This window comes from Amia ocellicauda, chromosome 7, assembly GCF_036373705.1.
Source record: "Amia ocellicauda isolate fAmiCal2 chromosome 7, fAmiCal2.hap1, whole genome shotgun sequence".
In the NCBI taxonomy this organism is placed as follows: Eukaryota; Metazoa; Chordata; class Actinopteri; order Amiiformes; family Amiidae; genus Amia; species Amia ocellicauda.
The window spans coordinates 27,326,194-27,351,406 of NC_089856.1; the positions used below are offsets into that span (position 1 = coordinate 27,326,194).

Genomic DNA, 25,213 nt, shown 5'->3' on the forward strand with positions numbered 1-25,213 from the left:
GTCAATGGCAAACTGTGAATGAAGTGTCTTGAAAGCTGAGAGAAAGAAGAGCCACTCAGCCTTCCAACTTACGAACATGTTTATTAATTCAGAAAATAATGGTCTTCAGGGCTTATGGGCCAATTATGCCTTATTCCAGGATCTAGTTGTTTCTTAGTGTAAGTTAGGATGAATTTCTCAGTTAGTCCATATTTAAGCAATGCCATCCTGCCTATCTCCATGTCTGCAGGGCATAGCTAGATCTGGGGGCCATTGCTTAGAAGTCGGCTACTCAATGGCCACTGCAAGTGTCACAGCTGTTGATACACAGGCAATTAAAGGAAGGGAAATGACCTGGCATTAAGCCCATTGTCAACTCTCATTTAGTCAAAGTGACAGTGAGATGGAGATAACAGTGGGTGATAACTGTTTTGTGGGCAGGCTTTGCTAAAATGAAATGCAGTAGCTTACAGGGAGACATCACTCACCCTGAACATTAGCCTTGAGGTTTTAATTGATGGTTTCAAAGCATATAGGAGAGTGTTCGAGTTCAGCTTTGAATGAACATAACTTGGAACTTAACTTGGAAGAAATACAGACTGCAATGGAGAGTACTTGTAGTGTGGCATGTGTGACACATTCCTCATGATCCCTTCTTTATTGTTGGGTGTTTGTTCACTTTTAATTTTGATAATCTATTTTTCGTGGTAAGTGGACCCCAAACCAGCAACACAAAGGATTCTTCTTGTTTTTTCAGTCTTTAATCCATTGCATTGTATGCATCTGTCACAACACTTTTAAGTGCTTGGTTCAATATATGGGATAGTATACACATTTATTTAAATTCTATCTAAAGTGGTTTAAGTATAGCTATGGACTTTTCCTTTGTGGATGATGTTTCCATTATTTTTTCATTAATACCTGAGTTCTCTGGTTAAAAAGTCACATTACTGAAACTGATTTAGAGTTTCAGGATCTTCACTGCACCGGAGTCATCCTAGGTTCCATGTCTTTAAATCGAAAGATCTGACAATATTTTTCTGATTTAACCAACCATAAAAGGAATTCACTGGTTGGTCAACCTAGTTCATCTGCAGTTCATACTGGTGTAGTCAGATATAATAAACTAATCAAGGTACAGACCGGTTTTAATTGGATTGGATTGATCTAGGAAACAGCAGGTGGAATTATGTTTTTCACTTTAAAGAGAGTAACAAATCCCTCTGGTCACATGCCATGGACTGGTGTTAGAAGCCTGTCCAATAAATAAAGCATTAAACCAAGGACCTATCTTCTCTGTTGACATTAATGAGGCAACAGCCTTGAACAAGTGTTAAAAAAGTCTACCACCAGCCTAGATTCCTTCCATATCAGCCAAATAAATAATTCTATATCAAGCTTCCAGTACAACATTACTAGAATATAGACATCTGGGCAAATGAGCCTTGAAATTCATAGCAGCATAACCTGTATAATAATCATTGGTGGGACTCTGAGTTTCACCCAGGTGACTATATGTTAATGAAGCAGAGCAAGATGTGATGGCAGGATTGCTAAGGAAAGGAAAAAGGTGCAACTTATACAGACTGTGTTTTGTTATGATGATGTTTGCCTGGAATCCTGAGATTGGTTTAACTTGAAACTAAACATTCCTTGTTCACACACACACAAACAATAAATTGATATAAATATTCCATATCAATGTTATATATTTATACTGCATTTCAAATCGAACAATTAAGACTTAATACAATATGTCTTAATTATGTATATTCAACATCTGTTTGACCTTTAACTACAACTCAAATCCCAAATAACACTTTAAACAGTAAAATTAACAAACACATCTGAAAACTATGGCCACACACACACACACACACACACACACAAAAATCGTATCTACTAAGTCTCTTGAAATGATTATGGGTTATATTTAAAGTAACTTTTGAATAGTAGCCATAAGAAAACATCAGCATCTTTTTGCTGCCTCATCTTGTCTGCATTCTCTCTCCTTTATTTTTTATTTATTTGATCTGTTTTATTTCAATGGTTACACTCTGCTGTTGTGACGTCCTCAAGGACCAAAGGAAAGGATCCAAGTGCAGGCTTTAGAGTTGAAGCAGATCATCCGATAAGGGCAAAACGAGAGAGCATAAACAGGGACAGTCCAGGTCAATCGATCAAGCGAACAGGCTAGTAGGGCTAGTAGGGAAAGGGGTAAACGAGAGAGAGAAGCAAGAGGTCAAAAATACACGGGAAGGCAATCAAGAAACAAGGCTTAGAATTGATCCAGGAGAGAATGCAAGACTTTGCGAAGAAGATAGGAAACAGAGGGGTTTAAATACTGTGTAGCAAAGAGGGTTTGAACTAGGTGAATGAATGACTAACCAATGACAGGAGAGGAGGACAGAACAGGTGCACCTGGAAGGAAAGAATGTGGAAGAACTGGTTGAACTGGACAAAGGAAAGGAGAAGTACTAGAATTAGTATTCGGGAGAGGGAGACCTCTGGTGGTGAACTAAGGTAGAAGCAGGGGAGACCGTGACAGTACCCCCCTCCCCAGAATCGGCCTCGCCCGGACCAGAGCGATGAAGACGGTGGCGAGGATGGCCACGAGGCCGAGGAGCAGGAGCAGTGGGATGAGCCCTGTGAAAGTCCGTAATGAGAGACGGATCCAGGATATCCGAGGCTAGAACCCAAGAACGTTCCTCTGGACCATACCCCTCCCAGTCGACCAAGTACTGCATGCGTCCTCTGTGGCGACGAGACCGTAACAGGGCTCTGACAGCATAGGCTGTCTTTCCTAGAAAAGAATACACAGGGATGAAGCTTAGGTGGTTGACCGTGTCGTTGAGAAACCACTGCCCCGACGCCGTTTTCAGAAGCATCTACTTCCACAACGAAAGGGAGATTAGGGTCTGGGTGCTTGAGGACTGGAGCAGTGGTGAACAGGGATTTGAGTTTCTCGAAGGCGACCTCAGCAGAATCCGTCCATAATAAACGACGAGCAGAGCCCTTTAATAGAGAGGTTAAAGGAGATGCGACTGAACTGAAGTTTCGGATGAAGCGACGGTAAAAGTTAGCAAAACCCAGAAAATGTTGCAACTCTTTAATAGTTTGAGGTTGAGGCCACTCAGTAACTGCTTTCACCTTCTCAGGATCCATGTGAACTCCACTGGCGTCAATGATGTATCCAAGAAAAGCCACGCGCTGTTGGTGAAATTCACATTTCTCAGCCTTGACGTAGAGTCCATTTTGTAGCAGACATTGAAGCACCTGTCGAACCTGGGAGATGTGTTCAGAGAGAGTAGAGGAGTAGACCAGAATATCATCAATGTAGGCTATCACAAAGCGATGAAGATAAGGTTGTAATACCTCATTTACGAAAGCTTGAAAGACTGAAGGTGCGTTGACCAGACCAAAAGGCATGACTAAATATTCATAGTGTCCCGAGTTAGTAATAAATGCCGTCTTCAACTCATCTCCTTTTCGTATCCAGATTAGGTTGTATGTACTACGTAGATCAAGTTTAGTAAAGTACCGAGCTCCTCTTACCTGTTCCAGGGCAGCCGGAACTAAAGGTAAAGGATATCTATACTTGACCATAAGCGAATTAAGATCCCTATAATCAATACAGGGTCTTAAACCACCGTCCTTCTTTGCCATGAAGAAGAAGCTTGCCGCAGCAGGTGAAGTGGATGGCTGGATTATGCCTTGTGCTAAAGCCTCCTTGATGTATTCCTCCATGGCCTGCGACTCTGGAAGAGAGAGAGGAAAGATTCTGCCCCGGGGTGGAGTAGAGCCAGGGAGAAGATCAATTGTGCAATACTAAGGATGATGTGGAGGCAGAGAGGAGGCTCAGGATTTGCTAAACACGGCAGCCAGATCCTTGTATTCTGATGGAAACTCGGGCGGTGTGGATAGAAATGGACTCTCTGTGAGTGGCTCTGCAAGGTGAAGAAAGACAATTAGAAAGGCAATGTTCTCCCCAAGAAATAATAGTCCCCTTGATCCAAGAAATGATGGGATTATGATGAATAAACCAGGGATGTCCAAGTATTATGTCAGCTCCAGGGGAATCAATCACTAAAAAAGGCAGTTTTTCAGAATGTCGGTTTCCGATGGACATGGTGTTGGGTGTGGAGCTGGATTCGTACTGAGAGCATACACTGAGTGGGTGTTATCAAGGGACAAGTACTCACCGATTTCTGTGGAGTGGCCGAAGAAGATCCAGGAAGATTAGGACAGGCGTCTCGGAAATGACCGGATTGAACACAATAAAGGCAGAGGCGCTGTTGTATCCTCCTCTGTCTTTCCTCGGCAGGTAGTCGAGTCCTTCCTATCTGCATGGCTTCTGGTTCTGTAACAGGGCTAGACTTGAAAGAAGATCTGGTGAATAACCGGGATGTAGCTGACAAAGACCGTTTGCCTCGGGATCTCATAAGGTTGTCGAGTCTGATGGCAAGATGTATTAACTGTTCCAGATCAAGCGTGTCTTCCTTGCAAGCTAATTCTGCTTGTAAATCATCACATAAGCCACGACAAAAAAGAGCGATTAAAGAAGCCTCACCCCATCCACTTGATCTCGGCCAAGGTCCGGAACTCCAGAGCATATTCAGCGGCAGAAGAGGTACCCTGACGGAGAGAGATCAGTTGTTCACCAGCGTTCTTTCCGGCTGTCGGATGATGGAAAACCTGCTTGAAATGTTCAAGAAAAGCTGAGAGAGATGGTGTTACTTCACCCTTACAAGCCTATACAGCTGATGCCCACTGAAGTGCCTTTCCGGTAAGTAGAGTAATAATAAAGGCGATTTTAGCATCATCAGAAGGGAAGGAAGTTGGTAAATGGGCAAAATAAAGGGAGCACTGTAATATAAAACCCTCGCAGCGGTCTGGTGAGCTGTTATATTTGTCTGGGATGGCCAAATGTACAGGTCTATCTGGAACTGGCGAAGCTGACGAGCCTGGGGTTGCTTCTGGCGTTGTCTGTCTTATGGACTCGAGAGATAAAGCAGGTAATTTCTTCATTAGCTGTTCCAAAGTGGAGTTGATCTGACGTAGCATCTCGTCGTGTTCTCACAATAATGCCCCCTGAGCCGTCAAAGCTGCAGCAACATCAGGTATAGCCGCTGGATCCATGTTAAAGGCGAAAAGAGTTGAAGCAGATCATCCGATAAGGGCAAAACGAGAGAGCATAAACAGGGACAGTCCAGGTCAATCGATCAAGCGAACAGGCTAGTAGGGAGATCCGAAAGGGGTAAACGAGAGAGGAAAGCAAGAGGTCAAAAACACATGGGAAGGCAATCAAGAAACAAGGCTTAGAATTGATCCAGGAGAGAATGCAAGACTTCGCAAAGAAGATAGGAAACAGAGGGGTTTAAATACTGTGTAGCAAAGAGGGTTTGAACTAGGTGAATGAATGACTAACCAATGACAGGAGAGGAGGACAGAACAGGTGCACCTGGAAGGAAAGAATGTGGAAGAACTGGTTTAACTGGACAAAGGAAAGGAGAAGCACTAGAGTTAGTATTCGGGAGAGGGAGACCTCTGGTGGTGAACTAAGGTAGAAGCAGGGGAGACCGTGACAGCTGTCCCCAAGTAGCCAGCAACTTTGCATTTTGACTAAATATGATTGATGATTGATCATATGCTTTGTGCCTTTAGAGTACCAGGGTTAGGGCTTCAATATCCTGTAGAGTAAAAAGTGTCATCGGTAATGGCCTTTCTCAGTGAGACGTTTTTGCAGTTCACTTAGTACTGCCAAGAGTGTTCACATACATTTTGCTTTCCCCCCTTTAAGTGCAACACAATTCTCTTTTTTTTCTTTGAGTTTCGACTCAGATGCCCAGATGCCTATTCAAGCCAGTTCTTTTGGTGCACCTTGCTTTAACAAGAGCAATCTCTAATGACAAGCAAAAATTCACTGATGAATTTATAGCTTTGGTTAAGACTTCCTTGCCATGAGGGTAACAGCGTGCATTTGGAGACCAAATGTTACCACCCAGTTGGTGAGCAATTTTTCAAAGGGGCTCTGAAGTAATTTCAAAGGAAACTATAGACTGGCTTTTTTTTGTCATGCTACTTTCCTCCTATTTAAATGCTGTTAATTACAGGAACAATACAGTTAGATAACTGCTGGAATCATTACTTGACATTACATGAGATGAAACACAAGATTAAACCAAGATGTTCTTTTCTCATTATAAAGCGGTCCAAAACTGGTTCTGGTGAAGTTTATTTGTGTAATTCTTGGTGAATCCTTTGACTCCTGAAATATAAATTAAATTTAATCCTTAAATGATCCCTGCTGCAACTGATCACACTTAAAGTCTCATGTCATGCTGCTTGAATATGTCCCAGGGGTGCTTTTAATGTGTTTTTTAGGTCACACTTTTGCCACTTCTCCTTAAATGATGGATTCACAAGATAGTTTTCCAGTGGGAATGTGATGTTGCAAACAATAACATGATCTGACATTAACAGAGCGCAATGCAACCAGAAAAAAAGAGATACACTTCAATGCAGAATTAGTTCTTCCAACACAGAAATCTGCTAATCTAATGGCCTGTCGTAATATTTTTACTAAAAGTCTTACAGCCAAGAAATGTCTTGGCTCAGTTTTTTGTACATGTTGTAAGATTTGATGTCTCTTGTCACACTATGATGAATGCTATGTAAATGTAACTGTATCAGGAAGTGCTATATTTTGCCAAGATCCTCAGAAATTAATCTCACAAACAATGAACCCTAAAAATACAAATCAAAAAGGTTGAAAATAGAACTGTAAACCAATGTACATATACAAAGTTGTTTCTAACTCAAGTGATTTGTAAAATCATCTGAAAACAAGGTAATTTATACACACTGATTTAGTTAGTAACTAACAATCCATAATTCACAATTCAACACCTTTACTGAGTGCTACTCACTACTTTTAGGTTATTGGAAACACACAAAAGACAAAAGGCCAAATACATTTGAAAACCACGCAATCCAGGCCGGTGTTCTTTCACAAATGCAGACTTTAGACTTTGCCTAACATGGGTTTTTAGAAAAACTACCTTAAGCATATATTTTCCCATGAAGGAGAGAACATCAACCTCCCAGCATGCCTCTAAAGCTGTAGAGAGGGGTCTGCCTGATTGTCTGAAAGTCTGAAGCTAATCCTTTCCTAACCAGCAGTCAACTTGCTGCTGATTTCAATTCCCCATCACCTCTTTCCTAATAAAATTAATGACTGAAGAGAGATCTTCAAGAAGATGTTTTGATGGAGGAAATTGCAGAAACCTTTATTAAGATGCCTAGGAGAGGCACTAAACCATGACAACTGCTCAATTACGTATTGGATAAGAGTGTTATGGACACAAGAAACAATGTCCAAATTCATCAACAACTGGGGGATATAAGAGAAGAGAAAATATAAGGCTAGGGACATGATAAAATACAGAATTGGTTATCTGAATGTTTGGGCGGTGCACAAATAGGAGATATAGTTTATTCTTCAGTGTCATTCACAATTCACTGAAGGGTGAATGGTGAGTAAAGGCATTATTTTTTTACATGATAATAACTCTAAATGTCGATCCAGAATAAACCTAAAATTAGTAAAACAAAAGAAATGGAACAACAGGTGTTCAAATTGATTTTCATCCATGTCAATAGTTCATTCTGAGTCTTCCTATTTTAGTGGTACCAGTAAACCTCATATTGAGGCAGACAGTGTATGTAAATAATATCTCAAGAGAAACCAAATGATAATTTGGCAAAATAAAGCAAAATTCAGAGACACAGAAAAAAAATATTGTAGAGATTAATTACATGTTTGCATCACGGAGAATGCTTTATAAATTGCACTTAAATTGTATTAAAGTCAATTCTGAAGGTAATCAAATTGTTCTGCCAGCACAAGCTATACTTAAAGGCAAGTAGCCTAGAGATAAATAGCCAAGGATATGCTGGCAGCCTTAAATAAAGAAGAAAACATTTAAATAATTAGATTTGAAGTGCAGTGCATAATGGTGTTTGAGGCTATAGATAATGTCAAATTATTTAGTTCACAGGCAGGAAACTGACACACAATTAAACAGAAGCAAAGACACCCGCTGTTAATGGCACATACTAGCGACAAGCTGTTGACAAACCTCACAAATTAGTTTGAAAGATTCATCCCCTCAATCTTGGATTTGTATTAGAACTGTCTTGGTAAACAGTGGCATGAAAAATTCACAATGGGCACATTCTGCATGTTGTTCTGTTCCAGCATCACACTCGGGATACCAACTGATGAATGTCAATGTGTATGCATGTTCACAACATTGCACAATTTAATTTAATACTGCTGGTAATTAAGAACAAAAGAATATAACATAAGAAAGTTTACAAACGAGAGGAGGCCATTCAATCCATTATGCTTGTTTGGTGTCCAATAATAGCTAAGTGATCCAAGGTTAATTAAATAAGTTATTTTTTCATTAAGGTCTAATCTTATCCAGACTGCAGAAAAATATTTTATATGCCAAGCATGGCACCAACTGAATACATGATTGGGATAATGTTCTGGTGGGTGCTAATTCAATTAGTTAATATTCATTTTAAAGAACAGACACATGGATGATTAGACTTGCAAGGACAGATAAGAGTCAACATTCTTTGTGTTTTTTGTATTTACCAAATTGGATATTAACATCATTAAATTCAATCAGCCAATCAATTAATATGTGAAAGGAAAACATTGATACCCATCAAAAAAAGTTTTTAAAATGCATATTAATGAAATGTAAAATGACTGAAACCTCAAGCTTTTCTAAAAAGGAGAAAAAAAATACGGATATTACGAGTTTGCACAATGGATAATAATTAAATCAGATAATACATGATATCAGATAATCAGCTAGTACCCGTAATAACATACTCATCAACAAGACAGGAAATACTTTTTTTTAAACTCAAGGGCCATCTTTATCCTCCCATCACTTCTATGCATAGTTTTAGTATTAATCTTACAGGTTGGCTATTCTCAGAAATATATAAAACAACATAAAAGGCAAATATGATTTTGGTACAAGGAACACTCAAAGGACAACTCAATTTAAAATGTAAATATTAACAAATGAATAAATAAATAAAGTCACTGGTAATTTTGAGAATTGGGAGTCACCCACAAGTGCCTGAGCTACGCTTTCATGCTGATTAATCTATAAAGGCTGATACTGACTGAGAGTTAAATAAATCACTGCTACTTACCTCACTGAATGTAGACATTTGTAATGTTCTAATATCTAAAACATTGGATTATAGTAAAACAGGTCCTAAATAAGTTTTTTCAAACATTTCAGAATAAATGTATACGTTAATGATAGTAATTAACTTGGTCATGCAGCTACAAATTAAAGTGTAGAGGGGCTAGATAAACGGCTCTTTGTTTATTATTATTATTATTATTATTATTATTATTATTATTAGTAGTAGTAGTAGTAGTAGTAGTAATAATAATAATAATAATAATAATAATAATAATAATATAACTAATATGTGTGATAGGAATCTCAACACAAATCCCCAGTCACATTGCTAATGCCAGTTCATTGGGGTAATTTAAGAAATAGCTGTTTGAGAATCCAGGATCATTAAGATACAGGCAACACCAATAGATTGCCACATGCCTCCAGTGTAATTAGCCAGAGCTCCATTAGTCCTCCTTACAGTGCTATTGCAGTTCAGTCTGTGTACAGTCTCTGCAGTGTGAGAAACAGCACACATTTCAATGGCCTGGTGTCTCACTCTCACATCTCTCCGTTGTTAATATGAATGATGCAGGGAGTGTACTGAGTTAAGGAACAACTATGTATTCCAGATTTGGAGGATATATAAAGAAAATAAATAAACTGGGGATTCAAGAGTTGGAAGGGGGGGGGAGGTTGGGGGGTGTAAGATTCCAAAATGAAAAGCCAAATATATAAACCAAAGAATAAGCAATTTGCCTAACAAGTCAATTTTATTCCAATGCAATAAGTTGTAAATATGTAAATTGGGCTGCGCACATGTCATTAAACTTCAGACTTCACAGACCTTTAAAGATGTAATACAAGTGTAAAAACATTTTAACAGCAGTTTAATGTTATGAGTGGTGCACCATTCTCAATGATCAAGTTGCCCTATTAAGGCAGACCTAATTAAGTGTCAGGGTACATTTAATATCAAGATCAAGATGCGGATGCAAGATTTTAAGCAAATGAGACATTTTATTCACAATAGGTTCAATCTCTGCAGGGTTCCTGTAAGAGATTTTAAGATACTCTTATCGCTGTCTTGGAATTACAATGAATGGCTTTAATTTTCAGAACTTCTGTCCATTAACCCATCATTTACACCAATTTCTCTGAAATCTTCTGTAAATAAGAGCAAAATAATGAAATGTGACAGAACAATGAAATTGGAAATCACAATCTTCTTACAAAAAATCTCTATCACAATGAGAAGGATGGAAACTTCAATTGTCAAATATGCAAACATAACCACTGTAGTCAGTAAAAGTCAGAGATTCAAAACCCTAATCTAGTACACCTATCTGTGTTAGATAGTGACATTATTTTTTAAGCTTTCTTTTCCAAAACGTGCTCTATCTGCTCCAGATATAACAGTGACATATAGAAAACGCCAATGGATAAATATATCCACATGTTAATGTTGTTTGTATTAATTCCTGAATACACCTGTAACTCAGCATGTTTTTTATTAATTGTACAGACAACACACACGTAACGTATTTATCATTGTGCTGTTGTACAGAAAGATCTTCTAAACAAAGCAGTGTTTTTTTTACACTCCCCCATTATTAGATGACTACAACCTGCAGAAAAAGCTATATTATCTTCAGCTTAAATACATATTGATTCACATGCTGTTGTTCCTGATCAATTTCCTGTTCTGTTTGTTTTTAGAAAAGAATGTGATGGAGCCCAGTTTATTTTAAAGATGAAACAGCATTTATTTTTTATCACAAGCTCATGGGTCATTTCTCTTTGTTGGAATTGAGTACAGTGCCAGCGTATGCTGAACTCTTGACTGATCATAAATGGTTCAAAGTGTGGCATAATAAAGGGGAATATTTCAATGAATAGTATAGTAAAATAAATAAAGCGAACAGACAGCCTTAAGAGTAGAAAGAAAAATGTGCATTACAGCACTGTATTTTTCTAGACTTTTCAGAGAAAAAAACAACTCCTTTGAAAGCTATTGTAACTTCAGTTGGTAAGGCTATGTACTGATTGCTTCTAATTATAATAATTGATTATAAAGCATATTGATTGTGCATTTAAGGATGCAGTTAAGCAAGCCAAACAGATGTTCATGCTGTAAGTGTGCATACAAAAAATGTGCATAAAAAGTAAATCTCTGATCCACTTCTGTTTTACTGCTTCATGGAAAGGGTGCAGCTTTTTCAAAATGCAGCTTCTGAGACATTTGCCAATACAGCTTTTGCTGATGGCAGATTGACTGACTTTTGGCTCAAGGTTATCGGCCTGTCTCTGTTCTCCCTTTCTGATCTCCATCAAATGTTTGAAAATGCACGCATCCATTAGGGAATCTGAAACTCCAATGTTCAGACCACTCGGAAGCATTAGTTCTAGAATGACATCAATAAGGCAACAACACTAACATTCCCTCTCATGCATAATACAGTTCTGGACAGAGCTAAAACAGTTAACTGAAGTACACAGACTTCCAAATTGATCTTATAAAAGACCCCAGGAGTGGACAATCTCTGAGAATGCCTTGAATTCAGGACGTTTGCATATTTTACACTCCACCATTAATTCAGTTATTTATTTCTCAGATTATTTTCTGTACTTATGGTTACCTGAATTCATTTTATTCTCAGCTTTCTTAAGTATTACCTTAGATAAATGAGATGACAGCTGGAATTATACTCTCTCTCTCTCTCTCTCTCTCTGTCTCTCCCCTCTATTCTAAAAAAAATCCAGAGAGAAGTAAATACATCTGACGAGAGGTCCCATTAGCACAGCAGGGGGAAGGTGTCCTCTATGTAGGACAATCCCAGAAGAGACCTCTCACCTTGCTGTCAAGTTAACTTGTTACTCTTGTTCTCCTTAAGAGACTGCTTTCAAGTGCTTCTATTATTGAGATTGTCCAAGTGGTGGACTGAATTGGCCACAAAGAGATCAATAGCTCTATGATGTTGAGTACATGTGCAGGGCAAAGTGAGAGAACTGGGGACTAGTACCTTAAAGTAATTTAAGATGAAGAGGCGAGATTAGAAAACTGTGGTTCTACATCAGCAGTCCTATGTGTATTGATTGATGATCTTGCAGGCGCTATGCAAAGCAGTCATGTTTATATGTGAGCCACCTGCAAATAGTATGATGTATTCCTATCAGAGCCTATGGGATCTCTTGAAAATGTAACACAACATAGAGTTCTGTGGGTTATGTATATTGTATTAAATTATACTTGTTTTGAGTGTCCAAGTGCACCAAAATGGATCACAAATAGGTCAGTTAAGTGCTTAGTGAGGTGTAGTACATATGGGATTATAGTATACACTCACCTAAAGGATTATTAGGATCACCATACTAATACTGTGTTTGACCCCCTTTCGCCTTCAGAACTGCCTTAATTCTATGTGGCATTGATTCAACAAGGTGCTGAAAGCATTCTTTAGAAATGTTGGCCCATATTGATAGGATAGCATCTTGCAGTTGATGGAGATTTGTGGGATGCACATCCAGGGCACGAAGCTCCTGTTCCACCACATCCCAAAGATGCTCTATTGGGTTGAGATCTGGTGACTGTGGGGGCCAGTTTAGTACAGTGAACTCATTGTCATGTTCAAGAAACCAATTTGAAATGATTCGACCTTTGTGACATGGTGCATTATCCTGCTGGAAGTAGCCATCAGAGGATGGGTACATGGTGGTCATAAAGGGATGGACATGGTCAGAAACAATGCTCAGGTAGGCCGTGGCATTTAAACGATGCCCAATTGGCACTAAGGGGCCTAAAGTGTGCCAAGAAAACATCCCCCACACCATTACACCACCACCACCAGCCTGCACAGTGGTAACAAGGCATGATGGATCCATGTTCTCATTCTGTTTACGCCAAATTCTGACTCTACCATCTGAATGTCTCAACAGAAATCAAGACTCATCAGACCAGGCAACATTTTTCCAGTCTTCAACTGTCCAATTTTTGTGAACTTGTGCAAATTGTAGCCTCTTTTTCCTATTTGTAGTGGAGATGAGTGGTACCCGGTGGGGTCTTCTGCTGTTGTAGCCCATCCGCCTCAAGGTTGTACGTGTTGTGGCTTCACAAATGCTTTGCTGCATACCTCGGTTGTAACGAGTGGTTATTTCAGTCAAAGTTGCTCTTCTATCAGCTTGAATCAGTTGGCCCATTCTCCTCTGACCTCTAGCATCAACAAGGCATTTTCGCCCACAGGACTGCCGCATATTGGATGTTTTTCCCTTTTCACACCATTCTTTGTAAACCCTAGAAATGGTTGTGCATAAAAATCCCAGTAACTGAGCAGATTGTGAAATACTCAGACCGGCCCATCTGGCACCAACAACCATGCCACGTTCAAAATTGCTTAAATCACCTTTCTTTCCCATTCAGACATTCAGTTTGGAGTTCAGGAGATTGTCTTGACCAGGACCACACCCCTAAATGCATTGAAGCAACTGCCACGTGATTGGTTGATTAGATAATTGCATTAATGAGAAATTGAACAGGTGTTCCTAATAATCCTTTAGGTGAGTGTATATCACAACTATGCTGCAAGAAATCTCACTGTAAACCAGGATTAGTAATATCAGAGCAGGTATGTCTTCATTGCTGTGAATTATTTCTCCATTTTCTCCATGGTGCGACTTTTTCCTGCAAAATCAGTTCACCTGCAGTTACCCACAATGAGCTAGCTAAAGCATCCAAGAAAGGTACCCAGCATGATTAAAATATAAACCTTGATTTTATTCAGAAAAGGGAAGTGAATCCTCTTCAGAGGAGGCAGGCCCAAAGATCTAATGTTCACGTAAAAACAGCAAATTAATATAAAACTTACTATATATTTAGTCTGAAATCACCTTGAATTATCTTTTTAGCTGCCACAGAGCTATGCTGGATGGAACATTACTTTTCAATGGGAAGTAATTTTACAGCTCTTAACATATGTACTGGAACATTTTTTTAGATTACTTCCATAATACTTTACATAATGTTGAAAGAAAACCAACAGGGAGCTTTTATAATCAGCTCTTCCATACTTCACTTCTCCCACTTGATTGTCTATTTATCATAGATAAGGTTGGGATACTGGAGCTTGAGATAAATTGATTTTATTCTCTCGCCTGATGCAAAGTAAAACCAAGCTCTTTATTAAATTGTAGAATTCAATGCCAATGTCAGTTCCTCTATCTTATTAGATATACACCGATCAGCCATAACATTATGACCACTGACAGGTGAAGTGAATAACACTGATAATCTCATTATCATGGCACCTATCAGTGGGTGGGATATATTAGGCAGCAGGTGAACATTTTGTCCTCAAAGTTGATGTGTTAGAAGCAGGAAGAATGGGCAAGTGTAAGGATCTGAGCGACATTGACAAGAGCCAAATTGTGATGGCTACTGGGTCAGAGCATCTCCAAAACTGCAGCTCTTGTGGGGTGTTCCCGGTCTGCAGTGGTCAGGACCTATCAAAAGTGGTCCAAGGAAGGAAAAGCGGTGAACCGGCGACAGGGTCATGGGCGGCCAAGGCTCATTGATGCACGTGAGGAGCGAAGGCTGGCCCGTGTGGTCCGATCCAACAGACGAGCTACTGTAGCTCAAATTGCTGAAAAAGTTAATGCTGGTTCTGATAGAAAGGTGTCCGAACACACAGTGCATCGCAGTTTGTTGCGTATGGGGCTGCGTAACCGCAGACCAGTCAGGGTGCCCATGCTGACCCCTGTCCACTGCCGAAAGCGCCTACAATGGGCACGTGAGCATCAGAACTGGACCACGGAGCAATGGAAGAAGGTGGCCTGGTCTGATGAATCACAAGTTCAAGGTGTTGACTTGGCCTCCAAATTCCCCAGATCTCAATCCAATCGAGCATCTGTGGGATGTGCTGGACAAACAAGTCCGATCCATGGAGGCCCCACCTCGCAACTTACAGGACTTAAAGGATCTGCTGCTAACATCTTGGTGCCAGATACCACAGCACACCTTCAGAGCTCTAGTGGAGTACATGCCTCGACCGTTCAGGGCTGTTTTGGTGGTAAAAGGCGGACCTACACAATATTAGGCAGGTGGCCATAATGTTATGGCTGATATCCGCTCCCTGCAAATACAATATTACATTTATCTAGAGAGGTTTTATGGTTTTTGGAGACTGTAACATACAGTCGTTATTTATAGATGCACTGTTTGAATTGTAGCTATGGTTTGTATTAGGTTTAGTTACAGTAGGGTATTGCCATTTAAATTGCCATTTCATGATACATACAGTCTTCATAAAAAATAAACACTTCTTTGCTGTTCTCTCATAGTACCAAACAATACCCTACATAAGTTCACACAGGCAAAATGTCATTTCAAAACATGACAACAAGCTTTCAGTGGTGTTTTTAACAATTGTTTCTGTATGACTTCACTCCACAATCTAAAATCTACTTAGACCTTTGCATAATATAATCTAGGTTTGCTATTGCACTGCAGCATAATACAACTCGGGCTCTTCATGGTGCTATTTATAATACACATTGTACTCATGTACCAGAAAAGTGCATATATTCTAATATAAATCCATATCTGTTTATGCTACATTATTCGAAATAGGACAACAAGCATGCCATTTTTCAAATAGAAATCTGCCATAAGGTAGAACAGCTGTGAAAAAAATCCAAGCTTCTGATTGCACATACAAATAAAACTCACCTATGCAAACTGATTAGCAGGTTTCTAGGGGAATGTGTCTAGTATAATTTTTAATCATTCAGTCCAATGAATTTCAAGTAACAGTTAATCAGAGAAATTAGGTTTTTGTTTTGCTAGAAATACTCTTTTGGTTGATAGACAAAATCCAAAAGTTATTTTTTCTCAAGGATTCTCTATGTCTTTATATTCAATAGAAGCTAACTTCTGTATCAGCAATCTTATGGATTTTTCCATATTTAACTTTCATCAATTTGAAAAAATGCATAAAAAATGATTTAATTTCATAATAATCATTTTTGTTTAAGTACAAGCTGTAAAGTCTATCTTCTTGCATTAAGCTTCCAAAATCCGACTTTAAATAAAACAAGCACAATTGGAATAACTCCAGCTTTGGCATTAATTTGCCTTAGGAAGTGTCTCGCTGTTTTGCAAGGACACTGCAGAGTGCACACACAGTTGTAAATATGTACTTTGGCAACGCACGGTTTGGGTCTTTCAAGTTTGTCAGATTTTCACTGTGCATTGATGCTTTGGAAAGAATGATTTGTCTCTACTGTGATAGCGTGCTGGTTGCACATTTAAAGGTGAATGGCAAAGATTTTTCTTAAATGTCTTGACTCTTTGGGAGCAATCCTCTCTCTGGGAAAAAAATAACTGCTGTTTTGTTTTTTCACCAAAGTTCACCCAAATTTCACAAAATAGAGACATCTGAGTTATGACCACTAAAGATCAGCTGTTAAGGTAAACCTTGTCAGGAGTATCATTTAAGCTTGATAATTCAGTGAAGCATTGGAGGAAGATGAAACATATATATATATATATATACACTCACCTAAAGGATTATTAGGAACACCTGTTCAATTTCTCATTAATGTAATTATCTAACCAACCAATCACATGGCAATTGCTTCAATGCATTTAAGGGTGTGGTCCTGGTCAAGACAATCTCCTGAACTCCAAACTGAATGTCTGAATGGGAAAGAAAGGTGATTTAAGCAATTTTGAGCATGGCATGGTTGTTTGTGCCAGACGGGCCGGTCTGATTATTTCACAATCTGCTCAGTTACTGGGATTTTCACGCACAACCATTTCTAGGGTTTACAAAGAATGGTGTGAAAAGGGAAAAACATCCAGTATGCGGCAGTCCTGTGGGCGAAAATGCCTTGTTGATGCTAGAGGTCAGAGGAGAATGGGCCGACTGATTCAAGCTGATAGAAGAGCAACTTTGACTGAAATAACCACTCGTTACAACCGAGGTATGCAGCAAAGCATTTGTGAAGCCACAACACATACAACCTTGAGGCGGATGGGCTACAACAGCAGAAGACCCCACCGGGTACCACTCATCTCCACTACAAATAGGAAAAAGAGGCTACAATTTGCACAAGCTCACCAAAATTGGACAGTTGAAGACTGGGAAAATGTTGCCTGGTCTGATGAGTCTCGATTTCTGTTGAGACATTCAGATGGTAGAGTCAGAATTTGGCGTAAACAGAATGAGAACATGGATCCATCATGCCTTGTTACCACTGTGCAGGCTGGTGGTGGTGGTGTAATGGTGTGGGGGATGTTTTCTTGGCACACTTTAGGCCCCTTAGTGCCAATTGGGCATCGTTTAAATGCCACGGCCTACCTGAGCATTGTTTCTTACCATGTCCATCCCTTTATGACCACCATGTACCCATCCTCTGATGGCTACTTCCAGCAGGATAATGCACCATGTCACAAAGGTCAAATTATTTCAAATTGGTTTCTTGAACATGACAATGATTTCACTGTACTAAACTGGCCCCCACAGTCACCAGATCTCAACCCAATAGAGCATCTTTGGGATGTGGTGGAATGGGAGCTTCGTGCCCTGGATGTGCATCCCACAAATCTCCATCAACTGCAAGATGCTCTCCTATCAATATGGGCCAACATTTCTAAAGAATGCTTTCAGCACCTTGTTGAATCAATGCCACGTAGAATTAAGGCAGTTCTGAAGGCGAAAGGGGGTCAAACACAGTATTAGTATGGTGTTCCTAATAATCCTTTAGGTGAGTGTATATATATATATATATATATATATATATAATGTGTGTGCGTGTATTAACTTACCTGTTTGACTGCATGCAACAGCTTACCATAACTGTAGATGATGACTAAGAAAGGGACAACCAAGCAGAAAAAAAAGAAGAGTATGATATAAGAAATATTGTTTGCATCATTTGCGTGCCAGTTCACAGAGCATGTAGTCCCAGGCCCTTCAGGACCATAGCTACTCCAACCAAAGAGTGGTGGCAAAGTCCATAGCAAAGAGTAACCCCAGGACAATGCTATTCCAAAGCTTATCTTCCTGTAGTTGGTAGCATCAGCTTCTGTTAAGCCCATCATTGTGCAGTATCGCTCATAGGAAAGCACAGCCAGGGATATAAGGGACACCATGCCTGGAAGTCAAACACAAGGCTGTATGTTAATGTTGAAAACAAATGGTTTCAAGTCAATTCCCAAGAGTTACAGGTTTTATAGTTCTCTGAATGATCCGCAACTTAATAATTGGGAAATGTTTTTAAACTGGTTCAATTAGGCCAATAATTTGTTGATTCATGAAATTAGTACCTCAGCTGCAATGAAAACTTGAAGACATATGTTTGAATGCCCATGCATGGATATTCAAATATGTAATTTGTTTTCAATACCTGCATTGCTGGCCAGGTGAAAGCTTTTCATGAATGAAAGGTATGAGACACAATATGCTGCCATTACTTAACACATAATGTGCTTTCAGGGTCCCTTGTTATTACGACTGTTGTCACAATACATTTGCACCCTCTTGTATTTGCATAGTCATTTCAGCACCAGATAAATGGAAATTCTCAAATCTGACACTCCAACTCTGACTCCATGGAATCAGTTATCGCATTGGTCTTGTAGATTGTGACAACAATGTGAGCTCCTTCATTGCGGAAGAGCTTGATTCCTTAAGACAATACATATATAAACGCCACAAACTGCAAAAGGGGTCTAAAGCTAGAGTAACACAAAAGCTGTCCTCTTTTCACCTCTAGGCCAGTTGTGAAACATCCTGGAAAGCCTCTTTCTGCTGAGGCATTTACTGTGATGGGAAAACTAAGTCCAGTAACCTTTAAAAGCAACAACAGTAGAAATGCAAACTTCACAAGAATGTGTATTTCTGTTATCACTCACAAACACTCACACAATCAATAAATTAATATTCTCATTTGGCTGATAGCTTGTAGACCAGTGCCTGCCTTCACAACACATTTCGCTTTTTGCTATGGCATGTTTTAGTTGGCACCTGTCATGTTCCAAAGTCTGCTGAGATTATTCTCTACAGTAGACTTCAAGAACAAGAATGTCTCCACAAGCTTACAGACTATTACATCTGTGATTTTGAAAAAATGTAATAAAAAATAAATAGCCTATGATGAAATGTTGTCAGCTCTGATCCAGGTATCATCCCTACATTATCTATCTGTAAGAGATTGCAGAATACCTGTATATACCATTGGGCTGTCACATATGGGACAGAAGACTCATCCTGAAATGTTTGGGAAGAGCATTATTAATAATTGCTAGTATTCTAAAACATTCAGAGTTTATTTATTTGTTGCTTTCTTTGCTGATTGATAATTTCTAGATTGAAAAGATCCCCTGAAGTAACATTTTAATTTATATATTCTCTCTTCCAAGCCTGGCTAAAATGTCCTTATGTTTAAAGACACTAGTGGAAGTCATCAAAATAAGACATTTTCTTCAGGGTATTTAACAAATGTATTTGAACTGGATATTAACACTAGTTTAAACCTAAGATCTCATAATTTGGAGGGAAGAAAATGAAGCGTTTATTTTCCTCAAGAATTAATGATGGGAAGGGAATAAAGTGAAATGAAAGAAAAGTTCACATCCAGATCACACTTCAAACCATTTCTCTAAATTAATTTTGTCAGTTGAAGTGCAGCCAAGAGCAAGGATAGTATTGAAAAGAAGTAATTGCATTCATTTATACAACCAAAAAAAAAAAAAAAACTGTTCAGTACAGAACCATTTTTGCTTCTCTGAGAGTCCTGGGATTTGGATATACTTTACATCAGTTATCAAACAAGATTTGACGCTGCATATACAAGTTGGGCATGTCAGTTAGTATTAAAATTGCAGTCTTTAAAAAAGGTTCTTAAGGTTACTACTTAAGAAAATCGACGCAGCTATATTTCAGAGACAGAGAAATACATAGAGTACATGTACACTTACCCCACACTTTTTAAATGTGCCATACATTTCTTTATTTTGATGTACAGTATGCATCAACAACTATAGTTTCTACATCCCATTATCCGTTTCCAGTGTTCCTTTTTGAGAAAACAGCATAATGATTGGGGAGGAAGACATTAAATGAAATACATTGATATCTAACTGTCAGTTTGACATGTTCTACACTGGAGTTATTAAATATGACCATGAAGTTTTTCTCCCTTATACAGCAGAACCTGCTTTATCCCAGTGCTTTACTTGAACTGAAGGAATCCTGCTGAGACAAGCTTTAGTCACCTAACAGGTGATGTGAATAACCTTCATAGCTGAATAAGTCTTCATCCCTTCCCCAGGCTCTGCTACATATAGTTTATGACAACAGTTTATATATATATATATATATATAAACAATGCCACACACAAATTATTCATAACTTACACTATAAATCAGAAAGAAGAAAAATCTAGCTAGGTAAAGACCCACATTACTGCCTTTCTTAACAGAAAAAGACAGTGGTAGCAGCATACCATGTGTCTGTGTTGAACACCTCTCCATTTAATACAAAAGTTCAGTGCTGAAACTATCTGCACCTAGCACATTTAAAATCCCCACAGTGATTATGGCAGTGAACTTTAAAGTTCCAAATAAATTTTGAATAATTGTATTGAAACAAAATTGCTCCTGAATGTTTAAAGAATGTCACACATGCATTCTTCAACTTGCTGGAATTCAATCTCTTCACATCAAACACTTTAACTGACCCATTCGCTTCATTAGACCTTCCTTACCTGTTTTCAGTTCCCACCAATTTGGAGTTAGACATTTGCCCCAAGTCTGTACCAGAAGCCAGGATTCAGAATTCTCTTATTTTACTTAGATTGTTTTAAATAACAAGGGCCTTGTGCCTAATTGGATCCATGTAAAACGTATTACTAGCTCATCAATTGAGTGCTCGATGCTGTGTAATTCCAACTTGTCAGAACATAGTTCATTAGTAACATATCAAGAGCTGCTACAATAGAGGTGTAACAATTGAATAACCCAGTTGATGATGGAACAGAACTGTCCGCATTTTGTCATCTACATTCTCTGGCAATAATTAGTCTAAAGCAGGGTCCTTCTGACATCAAGGAATGATAGCAGGAAGCGGATAAAAGAAATCGACTTAAGAAAATAGTCCAGTGAAGGGTACAGCCTAGGCAATTAAGTTAACCCTTTGTATCCCACTCCTGATATTTAGCTGCATGATATATTATGTAATACAGTAACTAGCTAACTATTGCCTGTAGCAACATAATTCTCCTGCTGTTAGTGTTAAGAAGAAATGGATGATTTAAAATGAAACCCAGAAGAGATACAGGTGCTCCAGGAGCAAGGCTGATGCATCACAGCTTCATTTAAGATTCATTATCATGAAGAAGGAGAGTGGACTGGAAAGCCAAGGCGTGAGATATTCCTTTCAAGTTGATAAATCAATCAAATCAATGATCCTGGAAATGTATGTAGGGGACACTGTATCGTTCTTCTTCTCTCGTTGTTTGCTCCAATGCTTTGTTGAGAAACCTTAACACTATGAAAAGCGGTATCAGTGTACCTGTTGTTTGCTGGTCTTGCTCTTCCAGAACTAAATACAGTTTACAGGTTTTGGATTCTACTTTTCTTGTGAAAACTGTAAGTTGACCTGGGTAAGGGCTTTTGCTAATAATAAATAAATAAATAAATAAATAAATAAATAAATAAAATAATGGTCAAAAAGCAGATCATTACCAGCCCAGATGACACATCCACATTTCTCTGTCCATTGAGGGCTGGTATGGCAAGGCAATCATTTCTTATCATTTTATGTCACTCAAGGTTTAATGAACAACATACACAAACCAATATACACACTATATTGATCCTAGGAGCACAATCAGAGTCTGCTGTCCCAACTCCCTTCTCAATTCCCTGAACCCTGTATACCTGTGTCAAATTCATTACAGCACAGAGAATATTTATGGCAAAACAGAACCTTAAGCACGAGTTACATGAATAATACTGTGGGTTACTAGGAAACTAGAGACAGATAAGACTGCTAGAATTTGACCATGGACTCAAACCTTCTCCTGCATTGCACTCAGGGTGCACTATTCACTGATATCATACACACAGTGGTGCTCATTCATTTTCTTTCCATAGTGGATAATTGAATCAAAGTTTAACAGGGTTCTGCCACGCTGTTTTTTACATTAATGAATCAATCAAATTTGATTTGTATAGAGCCCTTTGCAGGGTAGCCACAGAAAGTGGTAAACATACAATAAACATACAGCAAAATAAAAGAAAAATAAATACATAATTAAAGAAAAGTAGACCTTGAAGTAAAATAAAGTAAACCAACATTAAATAAACCATTAGGCATAGAGGAGAGAAACATGTCATTCTTAACTACCCTTTTAACTTATAATAGATTTAATAGATCTTTAAATCGTGGAAGAAAGCAGTTAATAGATACTTGTAATGCACAGATTACATATACATTGCTATTAACAGTCAGTTAATAATTTACTGTCTGTGTTAATTAAAATCCACAACTTTGTAGTGGTATTTAGTTCTAAGTATCAATAGGTTCAATCAATTTTAATATTTTAAAACACAACTATAACTGATACTGCAACCTACTTCATGTTAAAAACGCTTTATTTTCATAGACTAGGGAAAACTATTTTAAAAATGCAGTTTGTTTGAAATCTTTACTGTTTTCTGTTTTGTGTTCTACGAACTCTGAACTATTGTTATTGATCAATAGGTATAGCTTGATTATTGCCCAAGATCCTTAGGATATGGGTGGCTCTGTACAGTTGGTTTTAGAGGTCACACTTAAATCATAAATTTCCAAACACTATTGCAAAGATCAGTTGAGTGGGCAGCTCTGGTCCTGGAAGATAAAAAGTCGGGGGTTCATATTTCCAGTTGAAATAGTCTTGAAATAAATCCCCTTTAAGTGAGAAGATTTCAACTGTTCCAAAACTCAGGATTTAATGGTGGCTTATAAAACTTACTGGACTGTGGCTCTCCAGGACCAGGACTAACTGCCCATGGCATAGGATACATTGAGCCAATTTCTGTAATCACTGTAAACATCCACCAATTTAAACCCTATACCAATTAAACAGCATAACTTTCAAATCAAACAACATTGAAGACATCAATCTTCAGAGTTACAATGACACAGTCAAGATCTCATGTTTGATACAAATATATTTACATTCTGTTACATGATCATTAAAAAGGTAAAGTTTTTTCTAACATATGATTGAATGTATTGCAATACTTTAAATACACCCTTTCATGGTTTCTTTTCATTGTTGCATTTTCAGTTCAATACTGCATACTTAGAACCCTAGAGATTTTAAAAACACTGAATGCAATGACATCGGATGGAGATAAGATTGAATCAAACAAGATTGACTAGATTTGTTTCAAAGACATGGTGAGGCATCTATTTGTGTTTTGTAGTTGCTTTATTTAATTGATACTCTGATCGGGAACTTGGCTTTGATCACAATCCTGCAAGGTCTGAATGTTTAAATAAGAATCTCCCCAGTGTGTTACCAACTCACAATGAAAGTACAAAACACTCTTTACCTTTAACATAGCATCGATTCATGCTTCTGAATTCAAAAAGCAGGTAGGCTCACAAGGAAGTCAGTAAAATGACAGTTTGAAATGCATAGTGTTTTTATTTGTTTGTTTAGTCCTGATACGGTTAGCTTGTGTTTAGCATAGTGATTTACACAAACGATTTCTGCTCCAAATTAGAAGTTACTGGACTTTTTAAAGTCCTTGTCATCATAGGTTTCTTGCTTTCTTTGTTTAAAAATATTTAGAACTCTTTTAGCAAATATATATTTTAGGACTATTTACAGGCACGATGGTATTAACATGACATATAACACATTCACAATAACAAAGTAAACTGAAGATAAATAGTAGTAGCAGTAGTGGCTTAATGGATCCGCCATACACAAACACAAAACTGTCATAACACGGACCTAATAAGAGTTTGTGCTGTAACAGAATGGATACGTTTGAAGATGTTTAATGGTAAAATAAGTGACAAGACGGATCCCAAAACTCACCTAGGCAGGAATTGACAAAGCCATACCAGACGCAGCCCGTGTTCCCTATGAGCCAGCGTCCCTGCGTGCTGGCGGCGAAGCTGAACGGAGTCCCGAGCACGCAGACCAGCAGGTCACTCACTGAGATATTCACCAGCAGCAGGTTGATGGGGGACCTCAGCGCTTGGTAGCGACAAAACAGCACCAGGACCAGCAAGTTGTTGGTAAAACCCAGCGTGCCGATGAAGCCCAAAAACACCGCCACCACCAGGTGCCCAGTAGGGCTCAGGTCCCGGTACGAGGCGGCTTCCAAGCGCCCGTCGTCGCTGCTCGCACACCACGTACCGGCAGCCCTGGCGCAGCTCAGGCTCACGTTGGACACCAGCATGGCACTGCGCTCTGACAGCGCGAAATGCAATAAATATGTGTATGTTGTTTCCGAAAAGTAGAGATTAAATGCAATCCATTAATGTTGACTTTGAAAGTAGTTTGCTTTTAAATATGTATTTATATCACAGTAACGATGCCACATATTGTAGGAAGAAGATTACAAATAATTACATAAATACAAAGGTTTGAAGTTTTTTTTTTTTTTTTTTTTTTTTAATGGACGATTAGAGGCACAACTGGTAATAAAGTTTCCCCCCTGAAGATATCAGAAGTACAGGATTCATTTAACTGTGCTCCACCATGTGGCGGTATTAAACCTCACATACATATCTCACTCTTTATATATCGCCTCCATCCCAGCTGACGTCTTCAGAGGAGGATCTGAGATCACATATTCATTGGGAAAAATGACCTGAAATTGAAATATAGGTCAAGGGGATAAGCGAAGGAGGAACTCTGTCTGTACGTTTCCATGTTTTCGTTTTAAGCTCGTTTTCACAATACTAGTGGTCGTGAGTATTACTATTAAAATAGCGATATGTGTCAT

At 38.6% G+C, this 25,213-nt stretch overlaps 1 protein-coding gene across 1 annotated transcript in view; it reads right to left on the minus strand.

The window, feature by feature from the left end:
• Nucleotides 1-24,774, minus strand: part of tmtopsb (teleost multiple tissue opsin b) — a 39,369-nt gene extending 14,595 nt beyond the window's left edge. The window contains exons 1-2 of the mRNA XM_066708961.1: nt 24,298-24,774; nt 18,022-18,350 (exon numbers count right to left, since the gene is read on the minus strand). Of these exons, the coding sequence (XP_066565058.1) occupies nt 18,022-18,350; nt 24,298-24,664 (696 nt within the window). The 5' untranslated portion in view covers nt 24,665-24,774. The remainder of the gene's footprint in view (nt 1-18,021; nt 18,351-24,297) is intronic.
• Between the last annotated feature and the right edge of the window lie 439 nt (nt 24,775-25,213).